Consider the following 18,894-nt stretch of genomic DNA (forward strand, 5'->3'; position numbering starts at 1 on the left):
ATTCAATGTGAAATAATTGATGACGGGGAAACTTGCAACAGACTGGTGACCTGTTCAGAGTGTACGCCACCCTCGGCCAACATCCTCCTCCTGCAACCTGGTGACCCTGGAAGGGATTCAGAAGATGGAAAATTGAAAGGATGACAGAAAAAGTAACCTCTGGTGTAAAAATAGAGAAGTAGACGTTTTTAAAAATGATCACTGTAACAACTTTAAGGGTAGATTCTAGGGATGCTGCAGGTCCATTGAAACACGCAAAAGTGAGCTTAGAAAATTATATAGCAAAAACAAAGAATTTTCAAGGCTTCTCAAATCATTCTAGCTAAATATGTTAAATTAAGCGTTCAATAAGAAAAAACCTACAGGTGAACTGGTGCACGAAGTGGAATTCTCCCTCAGATCATGTGACATTACAACAACGGTGGCTAAACTCTCTAAAATTATTTATTTGTACAGATTTTTGTGAAATTCATTGATGTATAAACCAGTTTCTTTCTAGCACAACAGTAGCATCAAAGTGGTACAAGGAAAAACTGCACCTACCATGCAGATGTGATTGAGGGGTTAACGCCCTGTGAAGCCAAACAGTGTGATGTCTCACTTGAAGAGAAGATTAAGTGAATCCTCATAAGACGTCTCGCTAAAGGTCAAGTGCAGCAGTGAGTGTGTGGATGAGGTGCAGCTCTACAACTTATTCAGATCATTTTGGGTCACTTTAGCCTTCTTTTTTTGGGTGATGATGGGAGCACTTTAGAGAGCGAAAGGTGGAGGGATAGCAAATTATCTGCATGGGTGAAAGTGGTTCAGTGTCATTGGGATGAGGGGAGACTGTTACCTCACCTCAATTAGGCAAAAAAAATGAGTGTAACAGGTGCTAAATCGAGGTGAAAAATGAAGCCTGTAAAGGCGTCACTGAGAGCTCCAATTATGACCAATCGCTAAATGGATCATCACCATCCCAAACATCCTGAAACGCCCAATGAAAAGGCTTCTTTAAACGTGTCTTCTCGGCTCCCCTCCTATAAATACAAAAGGTGCCGTTTCCAAGGTGACAACTCTATGGAGAATTGGCCACCTAAATTTCCACGAGAGTGCAAGAGGAGGGTAAACAGGAGAGTAAGAAGAGGGTTAACAATATTGGCTCTGACAGTAATCCAGTCACATCCTGCTTGTTCACATCAGTCCTTAAGGAAATGCTGTTGAACAGCAGAGAACAGGATTCGTTTGATCTTTGACTGCATGTCATTTATTAAGCTTGTGGGATTTGGCAGCACAAGATCACCACCCAGTGGACACAAAGGAAACTGCAATTACATATATTTAAGAAACCAAAACATGAAGAAATATTGGTAGAAATATTCCAAAAATAACTCATTATTGATGCAGGGAGACACATTTATAACATATTTTTATAAAGTTCCAATAAAGAGGCAGCTGAAGCGCGTACAATAAAGATTCTCTTTATTATAGTGCATTTATAAGATGTTACAGAATGAGTTATAAAAAGAAGCAAAAAGGCATTGAAGAAATAAACGACAGCATGTGACTCGTACAGAAACAAATGAGAAATCCAAAGTCATGAAAAAAATATTTTTGAATGTTTACAATTTACAAGATTTTATCAGTTTTTTCAGTAAACTCAAGTTTAGCTTTTTAGAAGAAAAACCAAGACAGGAGAAGAGAGATTAATCATTCTGTTAATTACCAAAGAAACATCAAAAATGTCCAGTTGTAGAAAAATAATCCGTAACATTTAGTTCTCCGTTGAGGTCAGTGTAAATAATGACTTTAGAGTCGTGCTTACAGTTTTCTTTTGTTCTGATTCTGTTCATTTTCATTGCAAAGACCTCTGGGACCAAAAAAATAATAATAATATTCTCTTGGAGTTTAAATACAATCCTAGCTTTGAACTGTCTGCTGGTGTGGAGCGATGAGGAGCGCAATGGCGTGCGAGTTCACTGAGCGGCTTTCTTCACACGAGCTTGTGGTGTGAAAGCTGATGGTTTAAGTGCAAACAAACAAAATAAACTGAAGCCAAAAAAAAAAGGAAACAGTCTGCAGCGATGACTAATCATTTTTAGGGCATCTATCAAGCACTAATGATGTGGTCAAGTGTGTCCTCAGGAGAGAACAAAAGCTGAAAATGATAACACCCACCACATAATTAAAAAAAACTGAGCTTAACACTAAAAAAATAAACGTAAATTGGTCCCTGAAGAAACTAAAGCAGACAATACCCCTGGTCAGCCAATACAGATGCCCACTGGGCCACAGATGAATGAAAAGTAACATAAAATCAATAAAATAACTATAAAAAAACAAGAACCAAAATAAGGAACTACTTACAACTAAAAAAACAACTTAAAGGAGGCTAGCTGAAACCCTCACAAACAACCATGAACCGTGCTGAAGATCTCCACATACGTAAACCAATCGTCACCGTTTCCTGATCCATTTCTTGAACTTTGGAAAAAAAGACTAAAGCTGACATGAGATCTTTCCAAGGCAGAAAAGAAATAAAAAAAAAAATGTGGACACATCAAGGAATCGCTGTCATATAAGGTTAGAATTTGATCATTTAGGGACTTGCAGTACAGAGACGAGAAAAAGGTCAGTTTTGATCTCAGATATCAAAAGCTAATCAGTACCGATCCCTGCAGAACGCTCTTCCACTGCAGGTTGGACAAACACAAGGCCCCCGTGATACTTTCAAACGCAAAAACGGAATCAATCTTTTGGTTTATTGTCTGCTGACATTCCTTTGAGAGCACATACGGCCTCAGAGTCGTATGTTGCTTTTTGCTTTGAAAAACAGCGCCTTTGGATGTGCTGACGAAGAGGAATGAGGTGAATGAGAGCCGACTGTGTTCAAGGCACAGTGAGAGATGGGGGGGCTCCCAAGAAGCTCACGCATGCAAGCACACATGCATTCATTCAAAAATACTTATCCAAACACACACACAGTACGAGGATGAGGGGCAGCACTGGCCAAAAGGTCCAACAACTCAAAGACAAAATAAAATTCAAAGAAAGACAGAGAGTAGAAAAGAAAGAGATATCAGGACCAGTGCGTTCTCCCAACATCGCTGCAGAAGGAGCTGACAGGTGAGGAGGTCATCGATCATTTTGCGTTTTTTAGCTGGTTTGAAAGCCAGTCCAGACCCTCATAGAGCCCGTCTCCGCTTGTGGCGCACGTGGCCTGAATGTACCAGTTACGGTGGCGCAGGGAGTGCAAGCACAGCTTATCTGTGATCTCTGCTGCGTTCATCGCATTCGGAAGATCCTAGAAGAGCAGTAGATTTACCGTTTAGAGGTTTAGTTTAATGTTAAATAGACAAAAAAAAAGTTTCACTACACCAGGGATCTGCAGGCTTTTATTTTAAAAGGGGTCATATAAGTTTCCATCAAAAGTAAAACAAAAAAAATTATTTTATTTTAATCATGCAAAATAAATAAATAAAATTCATATAAAACAATATAATGAATGCAAAGTAGTGCTGCCACAAATCATTTTAATAGTGGATTATTTTTTCTGATTAGTCTACTAATCGGGTCATGCGCAAACTGGATGTAAAAAAGAACTTAACCCACATTAGCTTTAAACTGACTAAAAATGTTATATATATACCTGTGATAATGCTAGTGTGAATGCTGCAAGCTGAATTTGTCTGCTGAAGACGCTAAAACTGATAGCTGAAATCGCTGAAGCTAATAGGTAAAAACGCTGAGGCTAATAGCTGAAAACACTGAAGCTGATAGCCAGCTAAAATATTAGTTAAATGTGAAATTAGCCTAAAAAACTGAAAAAGGCTAAGTTAGCCAAAACAGCTAGCATGTAGCTGAAATATTAGCTAAACTCAAAATTAGCCTATAAAACTAAAAGAAATCCTACATTAGCCAAAATAGCTAGCATGTAGGTGAAATATTAGCTAAAAACCTAGCATAATGCCGTTATAATTTTGAACTTTACGACACTGACTCCATTTAATATAAATAAACGACTAATTGACTATTAAATTAGTCGTTAACGGATCATCAATTAATCAACTAATCGTGGCAGCCCTAATGCAAAGTAGCATTGAATTTTCCTAAAGGGTAAAATAATTTTTTGCAGCTTATACTAGGTTTTTATGAGTAAGAAAAAATAAAAAGACTATTTTACTGTCATAAATTCCAGATCCCTGTCCTTCACATTCTCTACAAACTACAATTTCTCATACATGACCAACAACTGCTACAACCGTCTATCAAACGTACCTGTTTGTTGGCAAACACCAGCAGCACAGCATCCCTCAGCTCATCCTCGGCCAACATTCGCATCAGCTCCTCCTTCGCCTCCCCGACTCGCTCCCTGTCGTTACTGTCTACCACAAAGATGAGACCTGCAAATAGGAATAACTAGGTTTAACACTTTTAAAAATATTTTTATCAGCAGAAGTGTTCTAAAGAAAACAGAAAACTCATTACACACCTTGTGTGTTTTGGAAATAATGCCTCCAAAGTGGCCTGATTTTGTCCTGACCGCCAACATCCCACACTGTAAAACTGATGTTCTTGAATTCTACAGTCTCCACATTAAAGCCTAAAAATGGGAACATATATGAACAACAGTAGCAGGAGATGAGGTGTTAAAACTGAACTGTGCTGAAGTCAGTGGCTCACCAATAGTTGGGATTGTAGTAACTATTTCTCCCAGCTTGAGTTTGTACAGGATGGTGGTCTTTCCAGCTGCGTCCAGACCCACCATGAGGATCCTCATCTCTTTCTTCCCAAACAGTCCTCGGAAGAGGCTAGCAAAATTCCCCATCTTGGCTCACCTGCAGGGACAGAAGCAATGCTGAGAGGCTGGATCTGTGAAATCTGATAGCAACAGGTGAAGAACAGCGAGGAATTCAGCTTCGCAACAACCAGGAAAAAGACTAACAAGCATCGAGTGGAATTTAAAGTTCATCAGCACACCTTTCTTAGCATCTGTATTATTTCCATTAGGGCTGAGGAGTGTTTATTTTTTCTAATATCTCGAATTAGTTTGACATAACCTCAATATATTAAGGGCATCAACAAAAACTAAACATGTTTTATTTTGAATTACTTCTGCTTTAAACAAACAGAAATAATAAAAACACAATCAGTCACTTTGTACTGACCAAGCATTCAGAAACCCTTAAAAACAGACGGCTAAAACTACAAATGAATATTAGTGATTGTGCTTTTAAAAGTAAAATAAAAGTTAAAAAAATTAGCAGGAATCAAAAACGCAATATTACAAAAAACCTAAATAAAAAATTAATTCCTGAGAATCACTTTTATGGACATGGAGGTCAAAGGGTACGTTCTTCTCAATCAGATTAGAAAAAAATGCATTTATTTTGTTTGTATAAAATAAAACATTAATGGAATTGTATGTTTGTTTTCGGTCATTTGGAAGTGATTTAACAAAGAAGTTAGAGTTGCTGGTTTATTGCTGCTCTCCTAAACTTTTTCTTTTCTGTATCAGTGGAAATTTGACCACACAGTTAAAAAAAAATCCTGGTTTTATTGCTTACATATCATGTAAATAACCACATCTTGTTGGACGTACTACTTATGAAACCCAAACCACCAATAAAATAACAAATCTTGATTCAAAAATCAACTCTATCTTTTAGAAAACATTTGTTAGCTTTGATGCTTTTGCTAAGTTTTTTCCTTGTTCCCTGATAGAAAAACAATATGAGAATCTATGCAGAATGTAGGTCTACTTTTAAATGCTCAATAAATATATGCATTTATATTTAATTTTGTCATTTCTAGAAACCTCTAGTATAACTGATACATCACCCAGCGAGCCACGAGATGCTCTTTATTAAACGTTAAACATAATTTTGTCAAACAAACGTTAAAATGATCAAATTACAGCAGCAAAACATATTTTCCTATGAAACTCGAAGCTAATGTAAACATTAAAAAGATGGAAACCGTAATACTAAACTCTGAACCTTTTTTTTTATATCAGCACAAAAGTCTGAGTTACAGTCTTCAACAGTTTATTTTACTTTTACAAAAATCTATTATCTTTTCTAAAAAACATAATTTTAGATTGTATTCATTGCTTTTTAACTTCCAAAAATGTGCATTTAAAGTCAAGCTCCTTTTTTTTTGGTCTGGTGGTTGTAGCAGTTCAAGCACAAAATTGATTTATAAGAAGGAATTAAACCTCAAGAAAAAAGGTTAAAAGAAACATTTAAACTTTTGATTAAAAAATTAGTGACCCTTTACTCATCATTTGTAAATAATCAAATTATAGGATTATTTGGAGAAGAAATGCATTGAACAATAGGAAAAAACTTCCACATTTTCTGAAATGTCTCATACTTTATTTGTTTTTTGAATTTCTTAAAAAAAATAGCTTTAGTATCTCTACACGAATTATATAGACTACAATGTTACATTGTAACATGAAATTGTTTCTTTTTGTTATATAATTAGCATTTACAATAGTAAAATAGCTCTTTTAAAAATCCAATGAGTTTAAAAGCTATATTTAGATGAGTTTAGAACTGGTGTTAGACTAAAGAGGGCCTATGTTTGCATTGATGACAATGAGTCAGTGTTTAATATAAAACTAATTATGCTTCATTCAGATAACAAAACACACAAAAGGCCTCAGTCATCAGTTTAAAGCTAACAAAGCAGTATGAACAAACAGGGAGCAGCCTGAGGTGTGTGACACTTGAGTGGGTTTAAAAAAAGAAGAAAATAATGGCACCACACCGAAAGAAGTCGACTGAGCAGCACAAACATCAAAAGTTAACAGCTAGGTTAACCAGAATACTTATATTCGTACAGCTGATTTAAAAAAAAAAAATATCTAAAATATAACATCTATCATAGTAAAAACAAGTGTGTTAGCTCCAAAAATTAACCAATTCTGGTTTCAAAACAGTTTTGATTTTTTTTCCCTCTATTCATAAATTGTTAGATTCTTAAAGGGTTCACACTGTCTTCAAGAAGGAAGTGAAAGATCCTAAATAGTAGTCTTTAAACAGGACTGACAAGTTCATGTGACAGCGACTTGATGGACGAGGCCCAATAGCTTCAGCACACATGATGATAATCAAACAAACTAATTTTTAAGAGTGACCATTTTTTAAGTGTTCTGCCCACCAATTTATGAGAAATTAAGTTTGAAATTTTAAATAATGTGCCACTAAAGTTGTCCAATGTTTGCAAACTCTGATCTGAGCTCTTTCATGCTAAATTCAGAGAAATTCACCTAAAAGTTGAATACAAATTGGGGTTTTTAGCTTAACCAACTATGGCGTTACATAGTACACAGTAAAAAACTTAAGCAGTATTTTGGGGCATTTTCAAACTATTCATAGTTAATATTAAGGTAGCAAATGCATCATAAAAAATACTTTTGCTATAATGAATATTTTTGCATCACTACTAGTTTGTGTCAAGTAGAAGTAAAAAATATACATCTTTATTCATCGGACTACTCTAAGCTTAGTCAGCTGACTAATGCCCATACAAGCAAGTTCAATGGTGATGCGTTCAATGTCTTCTAGTAATTAATTTGCCATCTATCGGTGCTGCGAGATTTTCTAGTATTAAACTAAGGCAATGTAAGTCTGCTATCAGAAAATATAAACATAATTTGATTTAAAATATATTTAAAAATGACATGTCTGAGGGTAAAGCGTTCAATGGTGGCGTTAAGAATAGCTTAGCCTACTAGCTTCAAGGGTTTATCACTGTAAGGAGATTTACGAGAAATTCAGAAGAGTCGCAGACGATTTCAATTTGATTTTAGTAATTAAGTGTAGTTTGTTTAGCTAAAATAAGTCATAAATTCTCGCATTGAATAATAATAAAAAAAACATCCGTGGGAAAAGAAAAAAAAAGCTACCGAACTTAAAAGTATATTTTCAGGCTTATATTATCTAAACGAGCCACTAATGGTGGGAACTTTAACAAAGTGACGTGAATTGATTACAATCGAGTCATGTTTGTATATAAAACAAATACAATATGTTGGATTTCAGGGAAATAAAAATGTACCTTTGCTGACGTTTCTCGAAGCGTCTTCTCTGCTCCTTCGCAACAATAAAATGGCGTTTTCCGGTGTCTCCTTCTTCGTCATCATCTTTCTCCGGTTTTTCTTCTTCTACGCCGTTAATGCTTCAGAAGTTTACAACAGCGCCGCCAAGAGGAGAGGCGCTTTCAAGAAAAAAACAAATGTACGATAATATAATTACGTAATTAGTAAGTATTTAAATTAATAAATAAAAATATATTACTTGAAACTAAAACTGAATAATTGAATGCTTAAATACACTTTGATAACTCCAATTTCGTATTAGGTTAAGAGGAAAAAGTTTCCAATAATTATTTAAAAAATAAACACAACTGTAAAGTGAAATTAAAATATATTTATTTTAAACACAACATAAGAAAATAAAGCATAAACTAACTCGTATCAATTTTAAATTTTTAATACATTTTTGTTAGTTTAAAATTTAAATAAAAATAAGTTTTGTGTGCTATATCTTGTTGTACATATTTTTTTTCTTTCTGTGTGCAAATAAAAAAAATCAAATAATAAAAACAAAGGAGGCAAAAAAAATGGTTGGTAGCCTATAGGCTTAGCAGGTGAAATCACCCGAAAGTTGCAAAATAAATTAAAAAAAAAAAAAATGTGTTTTATTTGTGGAAGAAGGGGTTAAGTTTAACTAATTTTAGTTTCAGTGATGATTTTCGTAAAATTAACCTTCATGGGGATCTAAACTAAAATCATGGATTAAGAATTTCCCAAACACGTGTTAAAAAAATATATATTTGCAAAAATATTGTAGTATTTACGGTGTTTCACTATTGGATTGGGGCTCCAAAAACTACCTCTCATTGTCTCATGAATATTTTTTTTTATATTTTTATATATATATATTGTCTGGAAAATGACAACAATTCTCTCTCATTCTTCACTAGAGGGAGCTCTGTCCAAATCTGGAATAAATAGACTTTTGATTGAAGCCAAAAACCCATTAAATTAGCCAGATTCTGCATCTTTTCTTTTTCTGTTTACATATTACAGTATCTTTTGTGTTCAAAAATGGTACAAGGCGACTTAAGCTAAAATATTTCCATGTTACAATTTAATAAAAATAGCTGGAGGCAACTCCACACTGTGAAACCAAACCCATAAGGACTCTGTGGAGATTAGAAGGACAGGTTTTTGCAGTAAGACACCCAATTAAATGTATTTTGAGTGATCAACACAAACTAAAGCTTCAACAGATAAATCACTGAGCTGAGCTAACAATGTGCCAAAAAGCAGAAGCATCAGCAATTTGCAGGACTACATTTTAATGCAGGTAAATTTAAAAAGGCTTGTGGGAGATCTTCTAAAATTTGGAGTCCATAATTACTCAGTTGTTTAAAAAAACACTTCAAAGCAGGAAAAAGCTAGAAGTAAATCTAGACTAAATCAGAAAATTGGCAAAATGTTTTGTTTTAGACTTGAGGCTCAAATGGCATTTTAAAGGAATTTATTCAGTTTAGTGCAGGTGTGTGGCGGGCAGGAGGAGGTCATTTTGTAAAAGGTACGCAGAAACCTCTTCTCTTTAAAAAATAAAAATAAAGCAAAATAAAACAGATTTTAGGACCAAAAATAACCAAAGGGAAATTGTGCAATCAAGAAGATCAAATCAAAAATAGACAAACTCAAAAACTGTAAAGCATGGTGGTGGAGGGTTCATGATTGGGGACCTTCAGAACCGAAAAAATAACAGATATGTTAACAAATGTTTGTCAGATAATTTAAGACAAACACATCAGAAAATAAAATCAAACTGAATGGCAAACAACACAAACTAGTGACTGTGAAGTAAAAGAAGTTGTGAAGTCAACTTTTTTGGCGCAGCAAATTTTAGTTTTGTTTGCGAATTTTTCATTTTTTAAACAATTTAAATTGGCTCCTGTGCAATACAATAACGCAACTAAAAGCATTCCCTGCGTATGAGTAGTCAAATAAACTCAGTGGCTCTGCAGCTCCGCGCACCTGGGTGGTGCCGCTTTGGGAGGGAACAAACAGTAACAATGCTCAGACTCCAATAAGGGTGCGGCACGATGATGCATCCTCCTCCAAAAATCCTGCCTCCCTGCGGACCACTGAGCCATGCGCACCAGGCTGAAAGTCTGCGCGCGTGTGGGGCCCCTTAAAGAGAAGCGCCGAGCAGACGGCACAGACTTTCCCACTTGAAGAATCAGCGAAATGAGGAACAGCGCCAACCCGGCACCATGCGCTCCAGGCTCCCAAGGACCGCCTGCATACTGCGAATCATTGCACTTTGCATCCTTCTCTCGCACGCCGCAGCTTATTTTGGGTCAGATATTTCAACTTTTTTTCTGTCAGTGGTGTTACCTTTTAAGTTTTTGCCAAATTACGCACGCGTAAAGGCGCAACAACCTGAAATTCTATGGAGATGAAGACATGCCAGATTTTTTCCCCGATATGCGCGTTTTATGTATGAGCTAAATGTGCATTTTTACTTTTAAAAATAAAATAAAATTAATAAAAAACACTGTTTTTTAACATTTTAAACCAATTTGAAGGACCGATTGATGCGCGTTTGCGCACCAAACTCTACGCGCACAGAGAAATGCGTAAAAGGCTTCTCAATTCTCAATTATTTTATCTTTAATAAGTACCTACACTTTTTGAGCAAAATGTTTCTTAACCTCAGATATTTGAGATCATTATTGTTATGTTTATTTATCATTTAAGACAATACTTTCATTCCTTTTTAGTCCAAAGTTTTGATTTTCTCCTGCTTTCTCTCTTCTCTGCGCAGACTGACAGGCCGGGAACCTTTGGTGTTTTTACCAGGTCCTTTTCCCAATGACGCTCCAACAGGAAAGGCCCACCTGAAGCAGTGCGAGCAGATGACTCTGACCAGGCGGCAGAAGAGACTGTGTCGCAGGGAGCCTGGTTTGGCAGAGACGCTCCGGGAGTCTGTGCGCCTGAGCCTACTGGAGTGCCGCTATCAGTTCAGAAACGAGCGCTGGAACTGCAGCCTGGATGGCAGAGGGAGCCTCCTGAAAAAAGGTCAGCTTTCCCCTTTAAGCCTTTAATTTAAAAGGCTTTACTCAACTTGACCGCAGATATATTAATGGGCAGGAACCGCTTCCTGCGGGAAGAAGCTGGATTGGCTCTCAAAGTCTGTGATTCTCTTTAATCCAACTTTAGTTTGTGCGTTTTTTTTTCTCTCTCTCCATGCAATCACTACTAACTAAATCAGGGAGGTTGTCTTGGTTTCTGTAACAAGTCTGATAAAATAAAAGCGGCATGTTTAAATAAAAACACACGCATGCGCAGAAGCTGAGTATTTTGTTTTGGCAAATGTTTTTTATCTCTCTGAACACTATGTAAAAAAATACAAAACAAACTGAGTGGCAAATCTGTTTACGAGGAGCCAAATCAATACACTTTGTTTCATTTAAAGTTAATTAGAAACTATATTTTACACAAAAAATCAATTAATTTACTATTTTTTTTAATACAAGATCATCTTAAATCAAATAAAATCCAATTTAATTAGATTTAAATACCAAATTTTATAATTTGAATCTAAAATATTTTGATTTTTTGTGTCTATAGCTGGTTCCTTTACCTTTCAGGTGTCTCTATTTTTTATTTAGAAGATTTAGTACTAACTACGCACTCCAGACTGAAACATTTCTGATATTTTCTTTCTTTAAAAGCACCTTCTGCTTAATTAGATTCATAATTGATTGGCTTCCTCTGTGGGAGGGTCTACATATTCAATTAAAACCCCCTCCAGATCTGCTGTGCAGGCAAAGTGCTGTCGGATCTTTTGGGTTTTATGAATATAGATATCAGTGTGTGGGAGAACGTGAACAGGTCAGCACAGAGGTAATGAGAGAGTAGGAAGCCGCAAAATGTGTTGTGGTGGGGAGCGCTCAAGCCCTGTGGTTATTTTTATCTCAGGAAAGTGCCCATTCCCAGAGGAAAAGGGTGGCGTGATTACCCACTTTCATCTGGGAAAATCCTTCCTAGTCAAAATAATAATTAATTGGATCAAAATAAACCCCTGCTGAGGAATCCAAGTGGCGAAAATACAAGCGCACAAACAAAAAGTCTAAAACTGCACATTTTTGTCAATTTTATAACTAAACTTTGGTATAAAAATCAATTTTGTTTATTATTTAAACATTTTTGGGGATTTTTTTCTAATAATTTCTCTTCCCCTCCAGCTTTCAAGGAGACCGCCTTCCTGCTGGCCGTGTCCTCTGCAGCACTAACCCATGCACTCGCCAAAGCGTGCAGCTCGGGACGCATGGAGAGGTGCACGTGTGACGACTCCCCCGGGATCCAGCATCGGGAAGCGTGGCAGTGGGGGGTTTGCGGGGACAACCTCAAGTACAGCACCAAGTTTCTGAAGAAGTTCCTCGGACAGAAGCGAGTCAGCAAGGACCTGAGGGCTCACATGGAAGCCCACAACATCAACGTTGGCACTCGGGTGAGCCATGACATCAAATGTTGTTCAGCAAAACATTTTTTTACGACGGAGCCGGAGGCAGCACCACTTCAGCCACACTTTGCTCAATTATCCGGGCTGTTATTTAGCATGAAAATTACACTCCTGACACACTAACATGCATCAGAGGTTCAAACCCCACCTGTATATTTTTTAAAGGTGCCAGTCAGACAACCCCACCTCCCAATTCCAGTTAGCTGCCATGTTTGGCTGGGGTGAAAGGAGACAAGGTGGCTGCTGGGATTGTTGGAGCCAGGTGTTTTCAGGCATGATAAAGCTTGCTGTGCGGGCCAACAGAAAATTAAAGGTCTCGTGTCGGAGGGAACGATTATAACTCTGGACGTTTTTTTTTTTTTTTTTTTTTTAATATACGAGCAAGCATTTCTTTCCACTTACTGGATCCTTGAGCTTTTCATAAATCCACTCCGACGCTCCGGGAGTTATCCTGCACCTCACACCTTGATTGTTCTGGTGAGGAAAAAAGGGTAACAAAAAATAAACACACAACAGGAAGGATTTTATCTTATCTCATCAGAGTTAAAAGTTTCACATCGTTGTAGCTGAAAAGAGAAGCATGAGGTGTCCTCGACTCGCGGTAATGGTCCCCTGAGGGGTTCATACCTGCACAGGGAGGAACTGCGCAGAACTTTTCAACCCAGAAGTGGCCTCTGGCTTTCTGTGTTTGACCTGTCTCTGGCCCCTCGGTCTGACTGATTGCTCTCTCATCACTGACCATCAAGCTCAGTGAACTATTAACCTGAAGCTGGAGCCCACCCCATCCCGAACCACCACCGCCGCTGCATCCTTTTACTCAAACAGAACTTCTTTATTAATGTTTTCCATGAGCAGGCTCCTGCTCGAAACTGGGCGTAGATTCTCCTGTCTTGGTTGTCGTTTTCGCCTCAGGCTGGAGTTAAAAAAAAAGGGAGAGAAGGAAGCAGACAGAGCTAGTTATGGAAAATAGCAGGAACTGTCCAAATGAGAAATGAGAGGTGAATGAAATACAGCCAGCTCAACTGTGCCCCTCAATCCAATATGTCAACATTTTTGACTGAGGTGAGCTTCAGGCACATATCTGCCGACCACCTTTACCCCCCCTGCAGGAAACTGCCTCCCTCTGTCCAGATAGACCCCACAGATAAGACGTCAGGTAATGAATCAAAATGAAAGATCTTTTTTTGTCTTTTTCCCCACATCTTTCCTCTTAGGCAGTGAAGAGTGGTCTGAAAACCACCTGCAAGTGTCACGGCGTCTCCGGCTCTTGCGCCGTACGGACTTGCTGGAAGCAGCTGTCGCCCTTTCACGACACGGGACGGCTGCTGAAGTACAGATACGACACCGCCGTCAAAGTACTGAGCGTCACCAACGCGGCGACGGGAGAGACGGAGCTGGCGGGCCCTCGCCGCCACAGCCAGAGTCCTCGCACCACCGATCTGGTCTACCTGGAGGACTCCCCCAGCTTCTGCCGGCCCTCCAGGTACTCGCCGGGCACAGGGGGGAGGTCGTGCGCCAAAGACACGAGCTGCCAGAGTTTATGCTGTGGACGCGGCTACAACACGGCCATGCACCTCACCAGCCTGTCCTGCCACTGCCAGGTGCGCTGGTGCTGCCATGTGGAGTGTCAGACGTGCGTGAGGGAGGAGGAGAGGTATACCTGCAAAAACGCTTAACAGACTTGGGGAGACAAAAAGAGAAAACTAAAGGACTTTCATCTGTTTGCTGACTTGCATGCTCTATTAGGCGGAATATAGGAGTGTAATTTTGACTTGATACTAATCCCCATATTTAACAGCTTACTGTAGGTGAGGATGTTTTCACACTTCCACGCTTTTCTCTGGCTGGATGCACTGAAGTTTTGGAAAACAAGCTCTTCAAACAGAAACTGGACTGGATTCAACCAGCCTTGGTTGCGGCGTCAAACCACAACTGCCTTTGAAACTGACTTTACTGTTGTGTAGCTCCCCTCCCACATTTGACTATTTATTGTGCTAGTCTTTGTGTCTGTTATACTGCTGCTTTACACGTTAAATCCTGTCATCAAGTGATGCCAAAGAGGCTCAAGTGGACTTGGGGAGGAATTTACCTGTCTGTCTTTCTGACTGCTGTTTTCTGCTGTGGAGAACTTAAACGTTCTTTTCTGAGTAAAAGCACTTAAGTGTGTTATAAAGTGTGTTGTTTTAAAGTGGCAAAATCACTGGATGCTTCAAAAAAAAGGGGGGTATCACTGACAATACAACTGCATGCATTAACAGGGTTATTGTGTAAACAAAGAAGCTGGGTTTCAGTTGAGCTTATGGAAATCTCTATGGAAATGTGTGCCGAGCAGAACAAAGGGAAAGGTTAACAGTGAAGGAACACTGTCTTTTAAAAAATCGGCTTCATGTAGGAGCACACCGGCTCTGCTCTCCTGTTTTTTTTGTTACTTTCAACTGAACTATTTGGTCATCAAAGCCTAAATTAGCCACATCTTTGTTCTACGAGTCTTTGAAGTGGGTCAGTCATGCTCCCTATTTTCCCCCCTAATTGCTAATCAAAGAAAATCACTGTGTTTACTCCTCTAATATCCAGCTCCACGTCCATATGTGCAGGTCAAAGGTGCACGCCGAACCCCAAATCACAACAACCTGCAGACTTTATGTTTTTTTAGCAAAGAGATTCTCGGGCTCCAGGCGTCTGACATTGTGGAATCATCATTTTCTACCTCACTTCAACTTTTGGCAAAAAAAAAGTAAGATTTATGGGCTACCTTCTCTGTAGATACATGTCTCTCCCTCTGCATTCGTCGTATCTATCATATTTTTGCTGTTTGTACAGGTCCTGTGAATGTGTCGATGTTGCTTCACACTTTTATTTAAAGCAAATAAGAAATAATAAAAAGGCCTACATTTGTAAGTCTGATTGTCATGCTGTTACTGCCTGAAACTCCTTTTGCAAACCCGCTTCCTGTCGACGACGCCCCACCCCATCCGAAACCTCTGCGGTCTCGCTGCATCACCCAGTAAAAAGGCAAGAGGGGTGGGCACGCTTACAGGTGTTGTGCCTCCGGCCCGAACACCAGCTATGATGACAATCATAATGACGAGGAGGAGAAAGGTGATGACTTGAGGGGGAAACGTTTGACCCCGCAGCATCACTGCAAGAAAGTTACGACACAGTGCTTTGTGGCTGATTACCCGTGAATCATACAATCATGAGGCATCAGTGAACTTAAAAATATTTAGAAGGCTTTTGATGTTGCTTTATGGGATTTACTGAATCTAAAACGATTTAGTCATTTCATCACAGATGTAAAACACGGATGGATTTGGGGACAAAAACTCATTTTTAGTCAGATTTTGCAAAAATAATGAGAAAAATATTGTTGCTTTAATTAAAATATCATCAAAATATACTAAAACATATCCAGTTTTTGCTAAAATTCCAAAATATTTGCTCAGTTTTTATGACTATTCTGCTTCATAACTGCTCTCATAAAGCTCGATCCCACCTGTGGCTGTCTCATATCTCCACTTTTGACCTGACAGTTTGTGTAGCAACAAGACGTTTTAGTCCATCTCATAACGGCATTATGTAAGCTGTCTGAAACACATGCCCTTTGCTACAAAATGGATTTCCCCTCTCAGGCAATAAAGTCAAGAACTTCAGTTTCTACACGAAACGCGTCTTTCCGATAGCTCAGGTCAAACAAGTTCACAACACTACTGACTCACTATATTAACTCATCATATTATAATATTTCAGATCAATATTTAACTGTTTTCCAGTATGTTTTTTTAAAAAAGCAGAGCCGCTGGATAAAAAATTACAGAGGAGTGTGTCAGGGGTTGAAGATATTGAACTGCATGAAGGGAAAAAGAAGATGGAGGGATGAGAAGGGATACATTTGTGGCCCCAGGAGGCCTATCCCCTGCTGCTCCGGTTGTTGTTTTATAATGAACTCCTAAAGCTTTCATTTCCCTCGCTACCCTTCGCTGGTGGATGGGGGCTGCCCAGTCCGAAGCTGGATTCGCACGCGAAAACCCCGAGGGTGGCTGATTTCAGCGGGAGGTGGGACTGAGCCAGGGTGCAGCAGTCCTGTCTTCGAAACTGTGAGGGCAGAGCGGCTTTTTTGCATACGTGTGTGAGCGCACGTGCTGTGCACACACCTGCGGTCACTGCAGGGATGATGCCAGTGTGTGCATTTGCTGTAAAAGTGAAGGCCATGAGAACAGGAGTCTAACACCTTCAACACTAAAAGAGTCATTTGGTTCAGTTTCTTACTGACGAAAACATATGAGAGTCGTAAAATTACACTTTAATGTTGAGAAGAAAAAAAAAGATTTGTTTCTGTGACCGTTAAGCCATTTACTTATACAATTTATCGTTTAAATATTGACAATAATTATGTTACAGTGCCACGTTATTATTTTCTTTTACTTTAGACATCAGTACATACACGTTCCTTTCAAAATAAAATTAATCATGTATCAAATGTCTCACTAACCTTTTGTTTTTCTAAAGCATTAACTGCTAATCATGGAAAATAATGGAGGAAATCAAGTACAAAAACATCCAGATCCCTGTTGATGAAAGTTCACACAACTGGATTTGGCTTTTATTGCTTTTATAACCCATGTCTATTATGCTAGCACACCTTTTAGCAGAATCTGTGCCAATCTTGTAAATAAAAACAATGAATAAAATCAAAACAGTAAAGGTCCACTCCAATAAAAATAGTGTTTTTGCATGTTTTTGTGACATTTTTCTGATCATGGAGGACATATATAAAGAAAAATGAGCTCAAATTTGCATTTCTGACTATTTATATCAATCCATCTTCTTCCGCTTCATCCGGGATCGGGTCGCGGGGGCAGATGTCTAAGCAAAGATGCCCAGACTTCCCTCTCCCTGGCCCCTTCCTCCAGCTATTTCTATGAGGTAAAAAAAAAAACACTTCTTGGGGGCAACAAACTCCCTGCTCTGAGATCTTAGCAACGGGGAGGGGAAAGGGGGCGGGACTGCTTTAAACTATTGGTCAAACTCAGGGGTGAATTTCTAATGATCAACTGTCACTCTGCAGGAACTATGTCCAAGAAAGTTTAATAAAGTTTCTTGATTTTGCCTAAAAAATGGTGTAAGACAAATGTAAAGACCTCTGGGAAGATTTTTAAAATAGATCAAAAGATAATTGGAGTGGAACTTTTAAGAGTTGCTGCATTAGTTCCAAAAAGAAATCATTAAAATTCTCTTAAGAATTAAATTAAACAATGCTTTGAAAATTACATATGAGTTTATGACACTGAAAATGATTAACGGGCTAATATTAGAAATACTTCTGCTGCCAAATCTGCTAAAAATGGCAACTAAACTTTTAAGAAATCAAAGAATCCGAATCATCTCTGCAAGAAGTAAATTAATAAATGACAGGAGAAACTAACAAAAACAAGAGCTGAAACTGGAATATTTCAGAAAAACTGTCCAACCCAGCCGGTGGCTAAATTACAACATGAGCTGATTACTGCAATCCATAAAAAAAACAAAGGAAGCCTGCGATTTAGCAGCTGCAGTGCCTGTTTCTAAAATAAGGACGGCTGCAAGCTGCAGGTGATGAGGAAGCGGCAAGCGACTGACTGCTGACCGACCAGTGTGGCATTTGGGCCAGTTTAGAAAAAGCTGAATGAAGAAGAAGAAGAAGTTCTGGAGAGGGAAAAGCCGCTTTTTGAACAAGTATAATTTCTCAGATCAAAAGAAGCTGTTGTGACCTCAGCAGCTGCAGGGCCACTGGTGGAAATCAAAGCAACCAGAAAAGCTAAGTTCAAGTGCTGAAAGATGTCTCCACTAATCAAAGAGGGGACAAAAAAGCAAGAAGAAAAAAAAGATCAGGCCACTGAAAATGCACAGCGTTCATTTGAGAGCAGAGAACAGAAAGAACTTTGCTTGTTCAGATCATCTTGGGAAATATTCAATCTGCTTGAGAATGGAGACACAAATCAATGTTTGACTTCCTACTATTTTTGAATAAAATTTAAATATTTTAACTCCAGAAAAGGGTAATTTACTGACTTAAAGCAATTCAAAGTCATAAAATAAATCAATTTATGTCAAACTACAAGGAATGAGAAAATATTTACCATTTTTTATTTTAGTTCCTGATGACACTTTCTTGAAAAACCGAGGTAGTAACCCAAAAAATATGGAGAGAAAATAGACTCACCCAGATTTGTGCGTAACTTTGGATTTGTGTGTGTGATTCATTATTTGTAGCTCATACAATATATTTTGTACAAATAAAAATAAAAAACAAAAAATAATTACAATTTACACACATCCAAATTAAATTAAAACAGCTTGAATCGCTTGTTACGCACAA

General features: G+C 38.2%; 2 protein-coding genes across 2 annotated transcripts; one reads left to right on the plus strand and one right to left on the minus strand.

The window, feature by feature from the left end:
• Positions 1–1,444: 1,444 nt before the first annotated feature.
• Positions 1,445–8,201, minus strand: arf2a (ADP-ribosylation factor 2a). The gene is made up of 5 exons (XM_024272499.2): positions 8,047–8,201; positions 4,663–4,817; positions 4,472–4,582; positions 4,258–4,382; positions 1,445–3,283 (listed from the first exon to the last, which is right to left on the minus strand). Exons 2-5 carry the CDS (start codon positions 4,805–4,807, stop codon positions 3,122–3,124), a joined length of 543 nt encoding a protein of 180 aa, XP_024128267.1. The 5' UTR covers positions 4,808–4,817; positions 8,047–8,201; the 3' UTR covers positions 1,445–3,121.
• A 1,872-nt stretch (positions 8,202–10,073) lies between these two features.
• Positions 10,074–15,443, plus strand: wnt9b (wingless-type MMTV integration site family, member 9B). Its single transcript, XM_024271297.2, has 4 exons — positions 10,074–10,370; positions 10,839–11,092; positions 12,262–12,527; positions 13,754–15,443. The coding sequence occupies exons 1-4, from the start codon at positions 10,285–10,287 to the stop codon at positions 14,213–14,215; spliced, it is 1,068 nt and encodes a 355-aa protein (XP_024127065.1). The 5' UTR covers positions 10,074–10,284; the 3' UTR covers positions 14,216–15,443.
• The last annotated feature ends 3,451 nt before the right edge of the window (positions 15,444–18,894 follow it).

This window comes from Oryzias melastigma, linkage group LG8 (assembly GCF_002922805.2).
Source record: "Oryzias melastigma strain HK-1 linkage group LG8, ASM292280v2, whole genome shotgun sequence".
NCBI classification, from domain to species: Eukaryota; Metazoa; Chordata; class Actinopteri; order Beloniformes; family Adrianichthyidae; genus Oryzias; species Oryzias melastigma.